We start from the raw sequence: 21,662 nt of genomic DNA on the forward strand, positions 1-21,662 counted from the left end.
AAGCCCTGGCGTGCCCATTCTCTTTCTCAACCCCTAACCCCCATTCTCTCCCTGTCTGTCACTCTCAAATAAATAAATACAAATAAACAAAGAAAAAAATTAAAAACATAAAGGCACATGCAACTTACTAATAATATGATCTTGATTATATCCAGTAATCAAGACTAATAAAAAGCTTCATTTGAGTTGCAAGTTTTAGAAAACTGTGAGTAACAAAAGGGTCCAGATTTCATGTAGGGATCTCGCTATTGTTTCTCTTTCCTCCACCACCCCCCCCCCCCAGTGATATTATGAAGGCTAGGTTAAATGCTGCACCACTGAGCTCCTCGCTTATCGCCTTCTTTCTAATCCTCATTTTAGTGCATCAGGAGTGACTATGGTTTTCTACTCACCTTACTCTCAACTCTGTTCACTTCTCCTCTATAAACTATAGTTTCTAAAAAGATTGTGTTTTCAAAAGCTTAAACCCAGGAGCTGAGGATACAGCTCAGTTGGCAGAATACTTAACTTACCTAACATGCGTGAAACCATAGGTTTAATGCCCAGCACTGTATACACTGGGAATGGGGGTACATGGCTATAACTCCAGTATCTGGAAGAAGGACGCAGGAGAATGGGGAAGCATAAAGCCAGTTTTGACTAGAGTGAGTTCGAGGGCCAGTCTAGGCTACTTGAGACCCAATCTCAAAAAAAGTAAAAAAAAAAAAAAAAAAAAGCCGGGTGTGGTGGCACACACCTTGAATCCTAGTACTTGGGAGGCAGGGGTAGGAGGGTCACCATGAGTTCAAGGCCACCCGAAGACTACATAGTAAATTCCAGGTCAGCCTGAGCTAGAGTGAGACCCTACCTCGAAAATCAAAAAAAAAAACTCTCATTTGAAAAATTCAGGCACTGCCCCAGGAAACTTAAAACTTTACCATTTGCTTTTCAACTTTCATTTTCTTGGGGCAAGCTGTCATGTAAGTCTGACATCAAAATTTCTATGTAGCCAAGGCTGACCTAGAAAACTTGATCCTTCTGTGTCCACATCTTGAGTGTTGAGATCATAGGCATGTACTGCCACACCCAGCTAAAAGCCCACCCCATTCACAAGTGGATATGTAAAATGCAGAACTAGATTTGCTTACACACACTTGTAATCCCAGCAGCGAGGAGGCTTAGGCAGGGGATCTCAAGCTCCACACCAGCCTGAGATACATAGCAAGACCTTTTTTCAAAAAACAAAACTGAAAGTAAATATAAAGCAAAATGCTAAGAATAAGTATCTTGCATATAGTCAACCCTTTAAATATATTACCTGGTGTTGTAGAGTTGTCTTTGGATTGGGACTGCAGAAAAATTTCTCTGTTTCCTTCTTTGGATTGAACTGTCTGAGATACAGGTGACTTCACAATTTGTGTTAATACCTCTGTTTTCAAAGGACTAACAGTTTTTTGAAGTAGCTCAGGAGTTTGTGCCTCACAATTTTTAGTATTGATGATGGATATAGATGTTACTAGAGAAGCAGTAGCTTTCTGAAATATGACAACACTTAAAGTTAATGGTAATATTTATAGTTTCTGCAGGTAGATATATATAAGAAAATAACTCAAATCTAGTAGCTAACCTTTAGGTAAGATTCGTTTTTATTAATTTTTTTGCCTGTAACATATCTTACTAACTTGAATGGTATGAAAACATCATGCTATTACTTAATTATGAGGGTTTAATCGACATAATATATTGATGAGGAAGTAAATATCAGGGATTACTCCCTATTTTGTGGGGAAAAAAAATCTAAATTGGGTGTGATGGTGCACACCTTTAATCCCAGCACTCGGGAGGCAGAGATAGGAGAATCACCATGAGTTCAAGACCACCCTAAGACTACATGGTGAATTCCAGATCAGCCTGAGCTAGCATAAGACCGTACCTCAAAAAAAAAAATGTCTGAATTAATGTACTAGTACCTTCCTTTTTTTCCAAGATTAATTTTTATTAGTTATTTATTTGCAAGAGGGTAGAGAGAGAGAAATGGGCATGCCAGGCCCTCTTGCTGCTGTAAATGAACTCCAGACACATATGACACTTTGTGCAACTTTTATGAAATTCTTAACTACATTATATCATTAACTTTTTATTTGCATTTTTAAGATACAGGTTTGATTATTCCATATTCAAAGTACTTGGTACCAGAAGTATTTCAGACTAGATTTTTGAGATTTTGGAATACTTACAATGGTGGGGAGTACCCTATTTTATAACCCTTATTAGATTGGGATGGTACCCAATATTAAATATAAAATTCAATTATGTTTCATATACATATTAGACAAAGCTAGACATTGCTTGCCCATCATGCATGAGAATGAAGATACAATCTTAGCACCATAACTAAAGTTCATGCCTGAAATAACTTCCTGGTCTGGAATTTTTCACTTGTCATGTCAGCACTCAGAAGGCTTCAGACTTTGGAGCATTTTGGATGAAAAATGCCTAGCCTGTAGCACTATGGGTTTGATGTATAATTATAATTACTAAGTACTTAGATGCAGCCATGCACTATGCTGAGGATTTTGTGCATATTACCTTATTTAATCCTCCCAACAGCCCTTTCCCCATTTTACAAATGGAAAAATGAGTTAAGTAACTTGTAAAAAGTCTAAGTATGTCCCAGGGCTAAGATCGAAGGCAGCTCAAATTTCAAAGCCTCTGTCTACACTAAAACACAGTGATCAGGAACGCAAAACTCTTTTCTCTCTTTTATTTTTATTATTTATTTATTTATTTTATTTTTTGAGGTAGCTCTAGTCAAGGCTGACCTGGAATTCACTATGTAGTCTTAGGGGTGGCCCTGAACTCACACAATCCTCCTACTTCGGCCTCCTGAGCGCTGGGATTAAAGGTGTCCATCACCACACTCGGCTCTATCTTTATTTTTGAGACTGTTTTTTAAAAACGATTGAGAAGCCAGGCATGGTGGCTCATGCCTTTAATCCCAGCACTTGGGAGGCAGAGGCAGGAGGATCACCATGACTTCAAGGCCACCCTGAGACTACATAGTGAATTCCAGGTCAGCCTGAGCTAGAGTGAGACTTCAAAAAAACAAAACAAAACAAAAAAACTATTGAGATAGCTAGGCATAGTAGCTCACACTTTTAATCTCAACACTTGGGAGGTCGAGGTAGGAGGATCACTGTGAGTTCGAGGCCACCCTGAGACTACATAGTGAATTCCAGGTCAGTCTGGGCTAGAGTGAGACCCTACCTCAGAAAACAAACAAACAAACAAACAAAAAATATTGAGATAATGGAACCATCAAGTAAAGGTTCCAAACATTTCAAAAGGTTACACCATAGAAGTATAGCCCCTAACACTCCTGGTTTGGCAATTTGACTTCCTGGAGGCAACAATATCTACCAATTTATCTTGTTATTTTTCAGGAAAGTATTCAATTTTATATTTATATAGGTCCATAAAATAATTTTAATGGAGAAATTAAGTTCAGTGCTGTTCTTGATGACCAAAAAGAGGCTCCTATTGAAGCCTATTATTATTATGTATTTTGGATTTTTACTAAATTAGCATAATTTCAGGTGTAAAATGTTACCTTATGAAAAGTTACCAATCTTTTGATTTTCACTTTTTGTGAAATAGCATTCTAAAAACACATATCAGCATAACATGCACATATATATACATGCATATATAAAATATACATATAAAATCCACATATATCTACATACACAACCACTCATGGCAAACAAAGTTTCTAAAACCCAAAATGATATTAACTCACCACAGAGCTGGACACTGAAACATTAGCCAAGGGAGCATCCACAGCACTTGAAGATGGGGCTTTATTCAAAGAGGCATCACCATCCCTTTGGGAACAGCATGTAGCTTCCTGCTTAACACTGCTGCTATTGATCCTAGCAGATGCTCCACTTACAGAGGAAAATTTGGATAAACAAGTGGTACCAGGCTGTTCTTGTACACTATTTTGCTTTGCAGATGAGTAACTGACATCATCTTCCCAGGAGCAAATAGTTGCAGCAAGATTGGCCAGACGGCCCTTTCTCCCAACTGGAGTAGCTGAGGCATCTGCACATGGTGGTTTTGGAGGTGAAGCAGCTTTTTCCATAGATGGCAATGATGAAAAATATGAGCTTTCCGGTGCATCATCTGAATGTTTTTCAGAAAATTCAAAACCATGTTTTAAGAATTATTCTTATACATAAAATTATGATTGCTTCCTACTAAAATTTCATTTTATTATTATTATTTTTTTTGCAAGCAGAGAGAGGGAGAAAAAGAGAAAGAGAAGACCCTTGAACTTCTGATCCTCCTGCGTCCACCTCCCCAATGCACCGCTTTGCCCAGTTTATATGGTGCTTGGGGATTGAACCCAGGGCTAATGCTAGGCAGGTATGCTGCCCACTGAACCATATCTCCAGCAACAATTTTTTCAAATCATAGAATATTTGATACAAATTAAAACACAACTGAGGCTGGATAGATTGCTTAGTGGTTAAGGAACTTGTCTGCAAACCCTAAGAACCCATGCTCTATTCCCCAGTACCTGCATAAGCCAGATGCACATAGTAGCACATGCATCTGGAATTCATTTGCAGTGGCTAGAGACCCAAGCATGCCCATTCTCTCTCTAATAAATAAATAAATAATAATATTTTGAAAAACACTATTAATATCTACTTAATTTTTTGGTAGATTATGAATGCTATACCATTGTTTCTATTGTATATTTAGAACTAATCATGATATAACAACTTAAAACAGTATATTCAATCAGATGTCAGAGATCACAGAAACTATGTCATTCAACCAGAAGCAGCTCAGAAAATCGTGGTGTAGGTCCAATTGCACAAATGGATTAAGCATCAGTTCTTTCAAGGACTATCTTCAGCTTCAGCAGAACTAAGAGACCTCGATGGACAATGAAAGAAATGCATGGGAAATCCCTTAAGCAAAAATTTATTGGCCAGGAATGATGGCACATGCCTATTATCCCAGCACTCAGGAGGCAGAGGTAGGTGGAGCACCTTGAGTTCACAGCCACCCTGAGACTACATAGTAAATTCCAGGTCAGCCAGGGCTAGAGTGAGACTCTACCTCAAAAAGAAAAAAAGGAGGGCTGGAGAGATGGCTTAGTGGTTAAGGTTAAGGCACATGCTGGCAAAGCCTAAGGACCCAGGTTCAATTTTCCAGGTCCCACATAAGCCAGATGAACATTGTGGTGCATGCGTCTGGAGTTCATTTGCAGTGGCTAGAGGCCCTGGCATGCCTATTTTCTCTCTCTTTCCCTCTTTCTCTATCAAATAAATAAAAAATAAAATAAAAAAAAGCTGGGCATAGTGGCCCATGACTTTAATCCCAGCACTCAAGAGGCAGAGGTAGGAGATTCACTGTGAGTTTGAGGCCACCATGAGACTACATAGTGAACCACAGGTCAGCCTGAGCTAGAGTGAAACCTTACCTCAAAAATAATTATTATTATTAATTCATTAAAAGGGGGGGGATAGAAACCTGCATTGTTCTCTATAGACACTTCCTAAAAAACAGAAATGGTGCATGTATCTGTTGAGAACATATTCTCTTAAATTGCACTTAACTTCACAACTTCACACTGACTAACAAAATGAGCAGGTACATTGTTGAGTGTCCAAAAAAAAGCAAGACAGCTAAAAGCACTATCATCCAACTGTTAAGGGCTAAATTTTAGCCTCTCATTTATAAAACAAAGACAAGAGTGGTATTTGTCTTCTAAGATAAAGTGGCACATGTATCTAGAGTTCATTTGCAGTGGCAGGAGGCCCTGGCATACATATATTTTGTCTTTCTCTCTTGAAACTAAACAAATAATTTTTTTAACTAAATACTTATGTCAGACATGGTGGCACATGTCTTTAATTCCAGCAGAAGGCAGAGAGAAGAGGATGGCTATGAGTTTGGGGCTAGCCTGGAACTACAGAATGAGTTACAGGCCAGCCTGGGCTACAGTGAGACCCTACCTGCAAAAAAAAAAAAAAAAAAAAAAAATCAAACAAAAATTAAATACTACTAAAACAAAAAATATATATACTAGCCAGGTATGGTGGTGTATATCTTTAATCCCAGAACTCAGGAGGCAGAAGTAAAAGGAATGCCATGAGTTTGAGACTACATAATGAATTCCAGGTCAGTCTGAGCTAGAGTGAGACCTTACCTTAAAACTAAATAAAGAAAAGTTAAAAGTACATATACATATTAAAATATGTGTAATGTCCTAGCATAGTACAGTCCCTACTCTTGAGATTATCTTCACTGCCAGAAAAAATAATCTTAGCCAGTTGAGGTGGCCTGTGATCTCAATACTTGAGAAACTAAAAATGAAGGATGGCAAGTGTGAAGGAGAAAGAAAGGGAAGAAAGAAGGAAATATTAAGCTCTTCTGCTGTTCAAGACTTGAAAAAAATCAATTAAAACTGCATAGTAGGGCTGGAGAGACAGCTTAGCAGTTAAGGTGCTTGCCAGCAAAGCCAAAGGACCCAAGTTCCATTTCCCAGGACCCACATAAACCAGATGTACAGGTGGCACATATATCTGGAGTTTGTTTACAGGGGCTGGAGGCCCTAGCATGCCCATTATCTCTCCCCCTCTTTCTTTGTCAAATAAATAAATAAATAAATAAATATAAATAAATATTTTTTTTAATTTTAAAAAAAGCTTTAAAAAATGCAGAGCCAGCCAGGCGTGGTGGTACATGCCTTTAACCCCAGCACTCGGGAAGCAGAGGTAGGAGGATTGCCATGAGTTCGAGGCCACCCTGAGACTACACAGTGAGTTCCAGGTCAGCCTGGGCTAGAGTGAGACTCTACCTCGAAAAACCAAAAAAAAAAAAAAAAAGCAGAGCCCAGCATGGTGGCAGATGCCTTTAATCCCAGCATTTGGGAGGCAGTGGTAAGAGGTTCACCATGAATTTGAGGCCACTCTGAGACTACATAGTGAATTCCAGGTCAGCCTAGGCCAGAGTGAGACACCTACTTTGAATAACTAAACCAAAAAAAAAAAAGTACAGTAATGTAAGAATGCTTGAAATATATGTAGTTTATCAATTTCAGATTGATTATCTCAATTCCTGCTATTCATCTGAATCAAAGAACTATATAATCTATACAAGAAACACATTCTAGAGTTCTACCACACTTCTTAGATTCTAATCCAAAACTTTTTTCTTTCTCCTTTCCAAATTTTCTTCTCACCCTGATTTCTGTTTGTTTTGTTTTAAATAAATAATATAGATTAGGTGCAGTGGCACATAACTGCAATAGAAGCACCCAGAAGACACAGACAAGATTACTGCAGGTACGAGTCCAGCCTGGTCTACACAAGTTCCAGGGTAGTCAAAGCTACATAGTCAGACCTTGTCTCAAAAGAAAAAAAGAAAAAAATATATACCTATGTATAATATATATGACTTTTATATGCTTATTCATCATATGTATATATAGATATACATACATCCTTTGGTGGGGGTATTTTTCAAGGTAGGGTCTTTTTTGGGAGTGTGTGTGGATGCACGTATATGTAGGTACACATGCATATGAAAACCAAAGGTCAATGTCAGGCATCTTCTCCAACACTCTCCACCTAACTCTTTGAGACAGTTTCTCACTGAACCCGGAGCTCGTAATTCAGGTAGAATAGCTGGCCAGTGAATCTCAGGGATTTCTTGTCTCTGCATCTCTAGGGTGGGTTCACACGTGAGCACCACACTTCCTGGAACTTTATGTCAGTGCTTAGAATCTCAACTCAAGCCCTCGGGTTCGTGCAGCACTTTACCCACTGAGCGACCTCTCCAGCCCCACGTATGAGTATGCTTCTAAGTAATTCCAAGAATGACTCCTAACAAGTCAGAAGATAAAACTGCTCATAAAAAAAATTTAAAAAAAACTGCTCATGACAAAAATAACCCCATCACCTAACTATTCATTTACTTGTGTGTTAAGTGAGGATCCAGTCCCTTCATATGTTTCTAGCATTGTAGCATAAGAATAAGTGTTCCCGGGCTGAAGAGATGGCTTAGCAGTTAAGGCACTGGCCTGCAAAGTCAAAGGACCCAAGTTCAATTCCCAAATACCCATATAAACCAGATGCACAAGGTGGTATGCACATTCTCTCCCTCTCTCCCCCCCCACTTTCTCTCTCTAATAAGCAAATAAATAAATAAAAATAAAACATTAAAAAAAGAACACGTCTATCTGCCTCTTTCTCTGTCACTCTCAAATAAATAAATAAAAATAAAACAAAAAAAATGTTTTTTAAAGGGCTGGAGAGATGGCTTAACAGTTAAATGTTTGCCTGTGAAGCCTAAGGACCCCAGTTTGAGGCTCGATTCGCAGGACCAACGTTAGCCAGATACACAAGGGGGCGCATGCGTTTGGAGTTCGTTTGCAGTGGCTGGAGGCCCTGGCGCACCCATTCTCTCTCTATCTGCCTCTTTCTCTCTCTGTCTGTCACTCTCAAATAAATAAAAATAAAACAAAAGAAAAGTTAAAACAAAAGAACACATGTTACAGGTGGTCAGTGTACGGGGGAAGCCCTCCACATTTATTTAGTAAGTGAATCCATGAAATAAATTTTCTTATAGAGCCGAGGGACAACACTACCAGTAATACCAAGAACAGCTTGTTCTTTAGCCTTTGTCACTTTAAACAAAAGTTAATTCAGTTATTAGGTCAGGCTTCTATGAACTAGTCCCAAAGCCTCATCAACTACTTCATAAGTACTTCTTTCAAATATACTACTGGTATACAAAACATTTGCAAACATAAGATACCTTGAATACAGATAATCACAAAGGCATTTACCTTTCAAATGTTAAGTGATACAATTTTAAATACAATAAATGGTATGTTTTGGGGGGATACAGGGTCTTGCTATGTATAAGCTACCCCAGCAGGCCTCAAACTCAAAATACTCCTGCCTCAACTTCTCAAGTTAGGATACCAGGCATATGCTATCACATCCAGCTCCAAAATGAACCTCATCAGACATTGTGGATCATACCACCCCCATCATTTGTACCTGCTGTGCCATTATCCCAATGTCGCCGTTGCTCTGCAAGTTTTTGCATGCGCGTTTTTACTGAGGAGGTGGCGGTTGCTTCCAGTCTTGAGTTCAGCCCCATAGCTGGCAGTAATTCTGGGGACTGTATATGAGGAGACACAGGTCTGGGAGATTTTGCAGTAGCTGACTCCGATGGTTGTTTGTTTTCCAAGTTGGAAACTTCTACTTCAGTTTTATCAGAACAACGTTTTTTTGATGGTGATGGTTTTGTACAAGATTTGTCTAGATTAAAAAAAATGAAAGTCACTCAAAACTCTTAACTTTTCATAGCATCAAGAACTTGAGGTAGGTCCTTAACAAATTAATAAAATACAAGTTTCTCTAATACTTTAGCTGTTTTTTGTCCAAAAAATATGTAAAAACTATAATTTCTTCCAGCAACTTAGGAATCTAAAATGTAAAACTTTTTATTTATTTACTTAGCATGCACGTGTATGGGTGTGCCAGGGCCTCTTACTGCTGCAAACCCTGGACTGTCTTGCTACTTTTTGAGTCTAGCTTATGCACATGGCATGGGAATTGCACCATGGATGGCAGGGTTTACAAGCAGTGCCTTTAGCCATTAGGCCAACTTCATAGCTCCATTATGATTTTTTTCTATGCATAAGTATTTTAAGATTGTGCTAAAAAAAGAGTACTATTTTCTACACTCCAGGAAGAGACTAAGGTGGCTAGATGATCTGATTCAGATGCTAAGGTTCAGAAACTAACAGCATAAGATTCCAAGAGAGACTGGCTTTGTATGTGTTTATATTTTGTTTTGAGACCAGGTCTCACCCTGTAGCCCAGACTGCCCTCTAACTCACAATTCTCCTGCCTCAGCCATCAAGTGTTGAGAACATACACATATGCTAACACACTGAGCTTTTGTTTGTGTGTTTTAATTAACAACCTACACAAACTTCAAGCTTTAATGTTATGGCACATGTCTGCAATCCTAACACTCAAGAGTGTGAGACAGGAGGGTTGTATGAGGTTAGCCTAGGTTGTAAATTAAGACCTTGTCTCAAACAAACAAACAAAAAAAATCAAAGGGCTGGAGGGATGGCTGGATGGATTAGTAGTTAAGGCATTTGTCTGCAAAGCCAAAGGACTCAGGTTCAATTCCCCAGGACCCACATTAGCCAGATGCACAAGGGGGCGCATGCGTGTGGAGTTCGTTTGCAGTGGCTGGAGGCCCTGGCATGCCCATTCTCTCTTCCCCTCCCTCTTTCTCTGTTAAATAAATAAATAAATAAATAAATATTTTTAAAAATCAAAGCTTCAAGCATTTGCAACACTTTACCTTTTGCTGCCCAATTCACACCACAGACACTGTATAAATTAGGGGTCATCTAGTTGGCAATGTCGAGGTGACATGTGCCACATTACTGCCAATACACTATCACTGCATGCCTGTATTATTCTGCAGATATGGAGATTTAAGGATAACTGACTGTGAGGAAAATAAAGTTCAATCAAGGGATCTGAAATACTTGTCAAGCTGGATGTGAGTGTGCATGCCTGTGATCCCAGCACTTGAGAAGTGGAGGCCAGAGATCACAAGTACAAGCCAGCCTAACTATACAGGGAGTTCGAGGTCAGTGTAGATTACATGAGACTCATTCATTGGAAAAGGGGAGGGGGACACATATTAAAAGAAACAGCTCTAGGTCTAATATAATAACCCTGAAATAAAACAGAAGGCCATTCTTGCCCCAAAGGCTTTGGTATTTGTCTCCTGACAAGTCTGATTCCTCTACATGCATAATGAAATGTTTGGGGTTTATTTCCTTCAAAAAGAAATGCAGAGTCAGGCATAATCCCATTATGCCAAGTCTGAGGAAGGAGAACTATGGTGAGTTTCAAAGCTAGTCTGGGCTAAAAAATGAGTTAAAGGTCAGGCTGAGTAAGAGACCCGCAAAAGTAAGAAAAAAAAAGTAATTGTATATTTTTTTTACTTTTCTCCCAAAGTGTTTTACCTTCACCCGCAGGTAGGGGCTGCTGGTTAATTGCTTCTGAAAGTGGCTCTCTGATTCGCTTAGCATTTGCCACAGACCTTGGTGCTGCCATGGGCCGTTCAGCCATTTTTCTCTGAAGATTTTCTCGTCTGGCACGAGTCCGTTCAAGCAGTTTCTATAATATATCAGTGTTAAAATACAAGATTAGCCAAATATTCCCAAAAATCTCAGCGGTCAACTAAACCTCAGGAGTCCTCTAAAATCAATAATTGCTATGTAGACTAACAAATACATTTCAAAAGTGAAATCCTATATTAATTAAATCAATATTCACCAAATGAGCACCTCAACAACCATAATTTCTACAACTCAATATAAATACTCATGAGCAAGAAAATGTATAAGGAGGGCTGGAGGGTTGCCTCAGGGGTCTGTGTACTACCTATGAAAGAAAGCATGAGGGTCTGACACTCCCAAGTTCAATCTCCAGAACTGCTAAAGCAGTAGTCCCATCTAAGAGCAGAGACAGGGGCTGGAGAGATGGCTTAGCGGTTAAGCACTTGCCTGTGAAGCCTAAGGACCCCGGTTCGAGGCTTGATTCCCCAGGACCCACGTTAGCCAGATGCACAAGGGGGCACACGCATCTGGAGTTCGTTTGCAGTGGCTGGAGGCCCTAGCGCACCCATTCTCCCTCTCCCTCTCTCTCTCTCTCTCTCTCTCTCTCTGTCTCTCTCTCTGTCTCTTTCTCTCTCTGTCGCTCTCAAATAAATAAACAAAAAAAAATTTAAAAAAAAAAGAGCAGAGACAGGAAATCTCGGAGCTCAAGCAAAACGACAAGCTCCAGGATCAGTAAGAGACTCCCGCTCAAACAAGAATGAGCAGTAGAGTGACAGAGCAGGACCTCCTACTACCTGTTCAAGACACTGCAGGAAAGTGCACCTATCACATGTGAGCACACAGGGCACATATGCACGCATACATCACACACACACACACACACACACCACATAAAAATCAGCTCCAATCAAAAGGCATAATCTATATCACGACCCTTGAATCTGGGTTGGCCTTGTGATTACTTTGACCAATATAATACAGCAGAAGTGACAGACTATAACTTTCAATGCCAGAACTCAGAGTTTGGGCTGGGAAGATGGCTTAGCAGTTAAAGGTGCTTGCTTGCAAAGTCGGAAAAGCCCAAGTTCACTTCCCCAGTACCCATGTCAAGTTAGACGCACAAAGTGGTACATGCATCTGAAGTTCATTTGTAATGGCAAGAGGTCCCAGTACATCCATTCTCTCTCCCCTTGCAAATACATAATTTTTTGTGGGGGAAGGGTTCGAGGTAGGGTCTCACTCTAGCCCAGGCTGACCTGGAATTCACTAACAAGAAAGTAGCCAATACAAACTTAAGAAAGTAACTGATGCGGAGGGTGTGGTGGTGCACACCTTTAATCCCAGCACTCGGGAGGCAGAGGTAGGAGGACTGCCGTAAATTCAAGGCCACCTTGAGACTAAACCTGAGACTACATAGTGAATTCCAGGTCAGCCTGAGCTAGAGCGAAACCCTGTCTTGGAAAACCAAAATAAAATAAATTTAAAAAAGAAAGTAACTGATGCAACTTCAAAACCAATATAGACATTAAGATTTGAAGTTTTGCCAAACATGGTGGCACACACTTAATCCCAGCATTTGGGAGGCTAAGGGAAGAGGACTGCTATGAGTTTGAGGCCAACCTGAGACTACATAGTGATTCCAGGTCAACCTGGGGCTATAGCAGAGTGATATATCACTGTGCAGCACAAAACTGCCTAGTCATAGTCTCTCTTCAACACACCAGCATTCTATTCTCAGAGCACTTACTTATGAGTCAGAAGAGCTTCAGTTACCATGAGCAATGAGTCACAATAAAAGAACGTGGTTTTGCCACTCAAATATACACAAGTGCTCATTGTTTATGCTCAATTCAAAAAACTCTTAAATGGGACTGGGGAGATAGCTCAGCAGTTAAAGGCATTTGCATGCAAAACCTGCTGCCCCAACTTTAATTTCCCAGTACCCATATAAACCATAGGCACAAAGTGGTACATGGGTCTGAAGTTTATTCACACACAGGAAGCCCTTGGACGCCCCTACACACACACACACACACACTCATTCTCTCTCTCTCCTTGCAAATAAATATTCAAAATTCCAAGATGTTACAAAAAATTAAAGCAAAAAAAAAATTAATAAGATAGCCAGACATGGTGGGACACGCCTTTAATCCCAGCACTTGGAAGGCAGAAGTAGGTGGAGTTTCATGAGTTCAAGGCCATCTTGAAATTGCATAGTGAATTCCAGGTCAACCTGGGCTAGAGAGTGAGACCCTACCTCAAAAAAAAAAAAAAAAAAAGCCAGGTGTGGTGGAGCATACCTTTAATCCCAGCACTTGGGATGCAGAGGTAGAAGGATTGCTGAGAGGAGAGTTCGAGGCCACCCTGAGACTGCATAGTGAATTCCAGGTCAGCCTGGGCTAGTATGAGACCCTACCTTGAAAAAAAACAAAAAAATAAAAATGTGCCAACCATATTAGCTTATACCTTTAATCCCAGCATTTGGGAGGCTGAGGTAGGAGGACTGTGAGTTTGAGGCCAGCCTGGGACTACAGAGTGAGCTCCAGGTCAGCCTGGGCTCTAGCTCTGCTGAGGGGTGGGAAGAAGAGGAAAAATAGTGGGGAGAGAGGTGGCTAATTAAGAGTGCTTTCCTAGCAAGCAAAATGGCCCTAGGCTCAAAACCCAAAACAAACAAACAAACAAAACAACTGTAAAATAATTTGCATTTAATTGCTATCTTCTATGCCAATTTAACAACCTCTCTGAATAGGAAAAACAAGACTCCATCCCTTCACAGTGCTCACATTATGCAAGGAAAACACACCCAGCACTTGGGAGGCAGAGGTTGGAGGATCAGAGTGAGTTTGAGGCTATCCTGAGACTACATAGTGAATTCCAGGTCAACCTAGACTAGAGTAAAACCCTACCTCAAAAAAAAAAAGGAAGCCTATTGCGTTAATAGCATAAAATATCCTTTTTAATTTCAACATGTGACAGATATTTGGTACATGACTAGCACTATAAAAATATATACTGGGGGCTGGAGAGATGGCTTAGTGGTTAAGTACTTGCCTGTGAAGCCTAAGGACCCCAGTTCAAGGCTCAATTCCCCAGGACCCACGTTAGCCAGATGCACGAGGGGGGCGCATGCGTCTGGAGTTCGTTTGCAGTGGCTAGAAGCCCTGGCGTGCCCACTCTCCTCTCTCTCTCTCTCTCTCTGTCTCTCTCTCTCTCTCCCTCTCTCTCTCTGTCACTCTCAAATAAATAAAAATAAACAAAAAAATATATATATATATACTGGGGCTGGAGAAATGGCTCAGTGGTTAAAGGCACTTGCTTGCAAAGCCTAACAGGCAAAGTATGATTCCCCAGTCCCATGTAAATAAAACCTGAGTGCTTACATCTGGAATGTATTTATAGGGGCAGGAAGCCCTGGTGCACCCATACTCTCTCATTCTGTCAAATAAATAAGTAACATATATATTATATATATTAATACATTGCATGTATTAATATACACAATAAAATATACACTGGCCTTCTCTATTAGAATTTTTTGTAAGATTTTATTTATTGGAGAAAGAGGCAGATAGAGAGAATGGACAAGTCCTCCAGTCTCTGCAAACAAACTCCAGATGCATGCACCACCTTGTGCATCTGGCTTACATGGGTCCTGGGGATATGAACCTGAGACCTTGAGCTTCACCAGCAAGCACCTTAACCGCTAAGCCATCTCTTCAGCCCAAAAATTTGTTGTCATTTGAAATGGGGTCTCACTCTAGCCAAGGCTGACCTGAACTCACTTGCTCACTTGGTAGTCCCAGGCTGATCTTGAACTCACAGCTAACCTCCTACCTCTGCCTCCTAAGAGCTGGAATTAAAGGTAGCTCTAGAATTTTTAAGATGAACAAATCAGTGCTATTTCCTCAAGATAACTAAATTGAAACAAAAATAACTGTCATAAACCGGGCATGGTGGCACATGCCCTTAATCCCAGCACTGAAGAGGCAGAGGTAGGAGGCTCGCTGAGTTGGAGGCCACCCGGAGACTACAAAGTTAATTCCAGGTCAGCCTGGACCAGAGTAATACTCAACCTCAAAAAAAAATTAAAAAATTTTAAAAAACTGTCATGTTTAAACTTTTCACTGCTGACAATTTAATTGTTAAAACTTTTCATTAATATCTTAGACTTATCTTGTTGGATTTTAAGTACATCCTGCCAAAATTTTATATTCAATCAAATACAGAAAACTTTTTTTATGCCAAATTTTGCAACAACTTTCATCATGAGCTTGAAGTTTGCACAATAGTTTAAAGAGGAAGTGTCCTGCGATACAAAATGGACAAACTAACAAGAGGAAACTCCTGAACATGTCAATCTAAATCCTTGGCTAAAACTAAAGAGAATGGACAGTATTAATAATGCAATCTATATCCTATTTCCAAGGAATAAAAGATGAGAAAGGTATTGTGGGAATGATGTGCCACATAAATACTGAAAGGTTTCTGTTTTTTCTTTTTTGAGGCAGGGTTTCTCTCACTGTGAGGCCCAGGCTAGCTTTGCACTCAGAGATCCTCGAGGCTACCTCAGTCTCCAAGGCGCAGAGATTCAAAGAGCGCGCCTGGCTCTGCCGCGCTTTTCTAAATCGTGGGCTCATAATTTCGGTGTGTACACACGGGGACAGCTGGCAGTTTCAAGTGTCAAGCCTGACCATGACACTTGGCAAGGGAGCAGAGCAATGAGGTTTGAGGAACTAGAGACTAAGCCACCTCCAGCACCTGCTGACAGGCGGTCGCTGTCACGGCGAAAATGCACAGCCCCTTCGCAGTCCGGTACGGAGCCACTAAGCAGCAGAGTCCAGCCTGCAGGAGCTCCAGCTTTCCCCGGCCGGCCCGTCCCATCAGGTCCCGAGCCTCTCAGCACCCGGACAGGCCGGCGCCCCGGGCGAGGGGCGTTCAAGTGCGCGGGACAGCCGCCGGGACGGGGTCGACGAAGGGCGTGGCGGCACTGGCAGGAACGCCAGACCCGGGGAGCGGCGGCCAGGACACCGGCCTTTCCAGCTGAGCCGAGTCTGCCCGGGCCGAGGAGCACCCGGGCGCAGACAAAACCCGGCCGAGCGGGGCAGGCGGCGGCGGCAGGCCCGGCGCGGCGCCCCCGCACGCAGCAGCCCCCGGCACGCACGCGGCGCGCGGCTCGCGCCCGCCGCCGGACCACAGGCTGCCCCGAGGGTGGGTCCATTGGGTCATGGTCGGCTGCGCCCGCAGGTTTCCTCACCTCGGTAAACGGGTCCATCGCCCAAGGCGTCGCGTGTGGACTTCGAGACGATGGAAGCGGTGGTTCAAATTCAGAAAAAGAAAGGAAGTGAGTGGGGGCTCAGGGAGAGACCCGGCGTCGGCGTAGGGCGCCTCTCGGCGACCAAGGATCCTCTACCTTAACCTCCCAATCAGACGGCCTCCGACAGCCGTTCAAATTTGAATTTCAGCGCCCGCACGACGGAGCATGCGCGCTGGCGCGGGGCGGAGGAGGACGGGGCCGCGCTTCCCCGCCCAGGCTGCTCAGTGAGCATGCGCACTGCGGCGGGGCGGGGAAGGTGGGGCGGGGCGGAGGAGGACGGGGCCGCGCTTCCCCGCCCAGACTGCTCAGTGAGCATGCGCACTGAGGCGGGGCGGGGAAGGTGGGGCGGGGCGGAGGAGGACGGGGCCGCGCTTCCCCGCCCAGGCTGCTCAGTGAGCATGCGCACTGCGGCGGGGCGGGGAAGGTGGGGCGGGGCGGAGGAGGACGGGGCCGCGCTTCCCCGCCCAGGCTGCTCAGTGAGCATGCGCACTGCGGCGAGGCGGGGCGTCGCGCCACCTGCTCCCGTGGCTCGCGGGCGGCCCTGTCGCCTCTCCCCAGCGAAGCCCAGCACCCGAGCTTGCACACTTGCACACCGCCGTGGTAAGCCGTTCACTCTCCACCCACAACTTCGGGGCTTTCCCGCCTACTTTTCTTCCCAAATAAAGGATCACGAACCCCGAAGTGGCAGTTCCGGGCCTTTGCCTTCTGCAGCTTTCCATGCCCCTAGCCTGCTACCTAAAGCGCCGCCCGCCCCTCAGCTGCAATTTTGACACTGCAGAGGCAGTTATGTGGATCCCTGCCATTGGGAAAATGTACTAACAGACGGTGAGGAGTTCATTTACACGTCGAGTTGAAATCTCATCCAACAGTGCCTGCTGTTAGGACTGGGAGGATTCCAGAGAAGCCATCTAGTTCAATCTTTGACATTTGATAGAAGGGACACCTGGAGACTATGTATTCCTGGAGAAATGAAACTCAGTCTCACCTCATCTGCTTTCCACCCCCAATCAAGCTGTCTCACGCCTATTCGTTAGTGTTCAAAAGTGTATGCTATGTAATCACTGCATAGATTTATTTCCTGTGCAGCAAGTCGGCTGGGGCTTATAAAGAGCGAATGCCCAGCAGTTAAATAAAACTATTGCTCCAAAGTAAGATGCTTCCAGATACTTAACAACGTTTCCATCTTAGCAGTTGGTGAGGTCACAGAAACTGTTGCATCAATATCTTTAATTTTAGTTTCTTTCTTCTTCTCCTGGGACTAGCTGTAGAGCTCAGACTGGTCCAGTGTGTGACATGTAGTCCTAGGCTTTCTTCAAACCCAGAGTACCCTAACCCCTAGTAAGGTAACAGAATTGTTTACCTTTATACAAAAGATCAGGAAAGGACCAAAATCTGCATGAGTGTCGTGCCCAGGCAGACTTCAAGGATTCCCTGCTATAAGATGTAATGTCTGTTGAGACAGAGACTGGGAAGATGGCTTAGCCTTGCTTGCAAATCTTGCCTGCCTGGATTCAATTCCCAAGCTGTGTATGTTAACCAGACACAGAAAGTGGCTCAAGTGTTGTGTTCATTTACAGTTGCACGAAGCCCAGGTGTGCACACAGAGAGAGAGAAAGAGAGAGAGAGAGAGACAGAGAAACACGTGCATGCGCACACACACGTGTAAATAAATAAAAATTTTAAAAAATCTATAGGTTGTAATGAACTGAAGTCTGGGCATAAAGTTAAATCTGAACCATACTGTAACCTTGGGCTTTAAGTACATCATTAACTAAGTGTGTGTGTGTGTGTGTGTGTGTGTGTGTGTGTTAACCTTTTGGGACACTATGGATTCCTTTGAAAACGTGGCTAGATCTTTTATGTAGGAATACAACTCAATCATAGAATATTTAGTGTAGAATCTCATGATGTTCATAGATACTTTATTAAGAAGCTCTGATTTTTTAAAAAAAAAAAAAGCTCTGATTTAGCCTTTTTTGTGTTTTATTGCACTTATTTGTGTAACAGAAATGATCTGCATTCCTCAGAGCTATTGGGAGGGACAGATGAAAAATGGGAAGAATGAGGTCCAAAAATATGTTGCAATAAGTAATAAGGCATTTTAGGAGTGTACTGCATGGAATTATTAATATTTAACTCAAAATATGCTACTTATGAACCACAGGGGAAAGATGCCTGAATTTTTTGAAAGTGAAAAACAGAAAAGGGGTGTGTATACTTGGGGTGTGGCTGTGTGTGGCAACATTAGTAATGAGTCATTGGAAATGTATGAAACGTATGTAGCCGTTGTGCCCTCTGGCTATCGCCTCTGTAAGCCTTAATTTCTTCAGATTCTAGCCAAGGCTAGTCAAGATTCAGATAAAGTATCTGGTCTGTCTTCCTAAAAACTGGAAACTATCTTTCTTCATAGTTCCCCTCTAATGATCTTACCCATGTGTAAAACACTTGCTCCACGCCAGAAACTAAGCTGCATATTCCAGCCCCACTGTCCCAGAGCACTGCAGTGTCTCCTAACAGGCTTCCTTCCAATCCTTGATGCCTGGCAATTCATTCTTAAGTTTATAACTTGAAATAACTTCTTTTGTGTAAAAATTGTTGTTGACTGTGATTGTACATTTGCAATACCAGCACTTAAAAGGTGGTGGAGGAAGGAGAATCAAGAGTTCAAGGCCAGCCTCTGCTACATAGCAAATGTAGGACTAGCCTGACTTACATGAGACCCTGTCTCGTAAATAAATAAATAAATAAAATAAAATAAAAAGCAAAGAACCCAGAGTCTGAAACAGAGATAAGGAGTCCTAGAAAATGAGACTGCCCTTTCAAGAATTTTTCCTTTCAAACAAAGGAAATAACTATGTCCTTTGCAGATGAAATTAATACGAAGCCAAGAGATGAAATGACATGCTAGTGTTGATTTTAGCAAAGACACCATACATACAGATATTTAGTTTTTAAAAATTTTCAAATTACATTCACACACATTTTCACTTAATTGAGAGAATAATACAATAACATAAATATTTGTATTTTTTTCCAGGGAGAGAAAAAGCCAAGATCTAACCATAAGGCAGTGGGAAGAAGGATTAAACGCAAGTTCACTACCTCAGGTTATCTGGCTGAAGGGCCATTTCTTTTACACTTTTATCATAATGAAGAAATAAGAACCATCAACAGTTATTATTGAGGGTTGGAGAGATGGCTTAGAAGTTAAGGTGCTTGCCTGCGAAGCCAAAGAACTCCTGCTCGACTCTCCAGGTCCCACATAAGCCAGACACACAGTGACTCAAGCATGCAAGGTTTCACATGCACACAAGGTGGTGCACTCATCTGGACTTCTATTTCAGTGGCTGAAGCCCTGGCATACCAATTCTCAATCCCCTCCCTCCCTCCCTCCATCTCTCTCTCTCTCTCTCTTTCTGTCTCTCTCTCTTGCTCTTGCTCCCTCACATTAAAAAGGGGGGGGGGGTGAAGAGATGGCTTAGCTGTTAAGCATTTGCCTGTGAAGCCTAAGGACCCTGGTTCGAGGCTCTATTCCCCAGGACCCACGTTAGCCAGATGCACACTGGGGCGCATGTGTCTGGAGTTCGTTTGCAGTGGCTGGAGATCCTGGTGGGGCCATTCTCTCTCCATCTGCCTCTTTCTCTCTCTGTCTGACGCTCTTGAATAAATAAATAGCCAGGCATGGTAGCACAGCCTTTAATCCCAGCACTTGGGAGGTAGAGGTAGGAGAATCACTCTGAGTTTGAGGCCACCCTGAGACTACATAGTGACTTCCAGGTCAGCTGGGCTAGAGTGAAACCCTACCTAAAAAAAAAAAAAAAAAAAAAAAACTAGTGACAAGAGTTTGATTTCCCAGTACCCATGTAGAGCCAGTGTTAATGTAGAATTGATGAGAATAAAGACCACCAACCACAAATTATGGCCAAATTGAAGCAAGCTTTTAATTATGCACAATAGTGCCGGTCTGGCAACTGCCTTCCTAAGGCAGGGGTGTACAAAGCAGTCCGGAGTCAGCTTTTCAGCTCCTTTTATAGGGCACAACCATAGAAATTACAGGGTAGGGGGTTTTTCAGAGGCAAGCAAGTGTGGTGACAGGAATAGACCAGCCACTACAGTTAAACTACTTCCCAGAATGTTATGAATACACAATCCTGGGAACAGTAACCAGGGAACAACTTGTGGCCCCAGCTCAGACATAAAAACTTAGAGAAACAGAAACTTAACTTAGTCATTTTATCAAAATGGCTCTTGCCATTAAAATGGAGTCAGGTTAGCTCTTCACCAGATGCACAAAGTGCCACATACATCTGAAGTTCATTTACAGTGGCTAGAGGCCCTGGTGGACACATTCTCTCTCTGCCTGCCTATCTCTCTCTCTACCTATCACTCTATCTCTGCTGGGTATGGCGGTGCATACCTTTAATCATGGCACTCTGGAGGCTGAGGTAGGAGGATTACTGTGAGTTTGAGGCCAGCCTGTGGATACACAATGAATTCCAGGTCAGCCTGAGCTGGAGTGAGACCCCCACCTTGAAAAATCAAAAAATAAAATTATTATCAAACCAGGCATGGTCACTTGGCTGAGGTAGGATGATCACTATGAGTTCATGGCCAGCCTGGGCTAGAGCGAGACCCTACCTTGAAGAAACAAAATAAATAAATAAATAAAGCTGGAACTGGAGGTGCATGGTACAAACTTGAGTCATTTAGTGAGATTGTGTCCCAAAATAAATGTTCAAATGGCTGAGGGGAAAGTGGGGTATGGGAAGGTATTACCATGGGATATTTTTTATAATCATTGAAGTTGTTAATAAAAATTTGGAAAAAAAATATTTAAAGCTAGGATCAGAATATGCAATTTGTCTTTCTTAGCCTAGGTTCCCTCACTTCACATATTTTCCAAGTCCATCCATTTTCCTGTAAATTTCATAATTTCATTTTTCTTTACAGCTGAACCAAACATATCTTCATTATTCTTTCATCTGTTTGTTGATGACATCTGGGCTGATTCCATTTCCTAGATATTGTGAAGAGATCACCAACAAACATAGCTAAGTAACTCTGTAGTAAAGAGCAAAGTCTCCAGGGTATATGCCCAAGAGAAGAAAAGCTGGATCAAATGGTAGATCTAATTTTGCTTGGGATTTTGTTGTTGTAGGATTTCACTCTAGCCCAAGTTGACAT

General features: G+C 42.2%; 2 protein-coding genes across 4 annotated transcripts in view; one reads left to right on the forward strand and one right to left on the reverse strand.

Annotated features, from left to right (window-relative positions):
• The window catches only part of Anln (anillin actin binding protein), a 64,603-nt gene extending 47,983 nt beyond the window's left edge, over nucleotides 1-16,620 (reverse strand). For all 3 annotated transcript variants that reach the window (XM_045135989.1, XM_045135988.1, XM_045135987.1), the window contains exons 1-5: nucleotides 16,419-16,620; nucleotides 11,069-11,222; nucleotides 9,066-9,329; nucleotides 3,779-4,164; nucleotides 1,298-1,514 (exon numbers count right to left, since the gene is read on the reverse strand). In XM_045135989.1, the coding sequence (XP_044991924.1) occupies nucleotides 1,298-1,514; nucleotides 3,779-4,164; nucleotides 9,066-9,329; nucleotides 11,069-11,222; nucleotides 16,419-16,436 (1,039 nt within the window). In that variant the 5' untranslated portion in view covers nucleotides 16,437-16,620. The remainder of the gene's footprint in view (nucleotides 1-1,297; nucleotides 1,515-3,778; nucleotides 4,165-9,065; nucleotides 9,330-11,068; nucleotides 11,223-16,418) is intronic.
• A 385-nt stretch (nucleotides 16,621-17,005) lies between these two features.
• Nucleotides 17,006-21,662, forward strand: part of Kiaa0895 (KIAA0895 ortholog) — a 53,219-nt gene continuing 48,562 nt past the window's right edge. Inside the window, exons 1-2 of the mRNA XM_045136217.1 lie at nucleotides 17,006-17,078; nucleotides 19,516-19,585. The gene's annotated coding sequence lies outside the window, so the exon portion shown is untranslated. The remainder of the gene's footprint in view (nucleotides 17,079-19,515; nucleotides 19,586-21,662) is intronic.

The sequence above is a fragment of the Jaculus jaculus genome, chromosome 16 (genome assembly GCF_020740685.1).
Source record: "Jaculus jaculus isolate mJacJac1 chromosome 16, mJacJac1.mat.Y.cur, whole genome shotgun sequence".
NCBI classification, from domain to species: Eukaryota; Metazoa; Chordata; class Mammalia; order Rodentia; family Dipodidae; genus Jaculus; species Jaculus jaculus.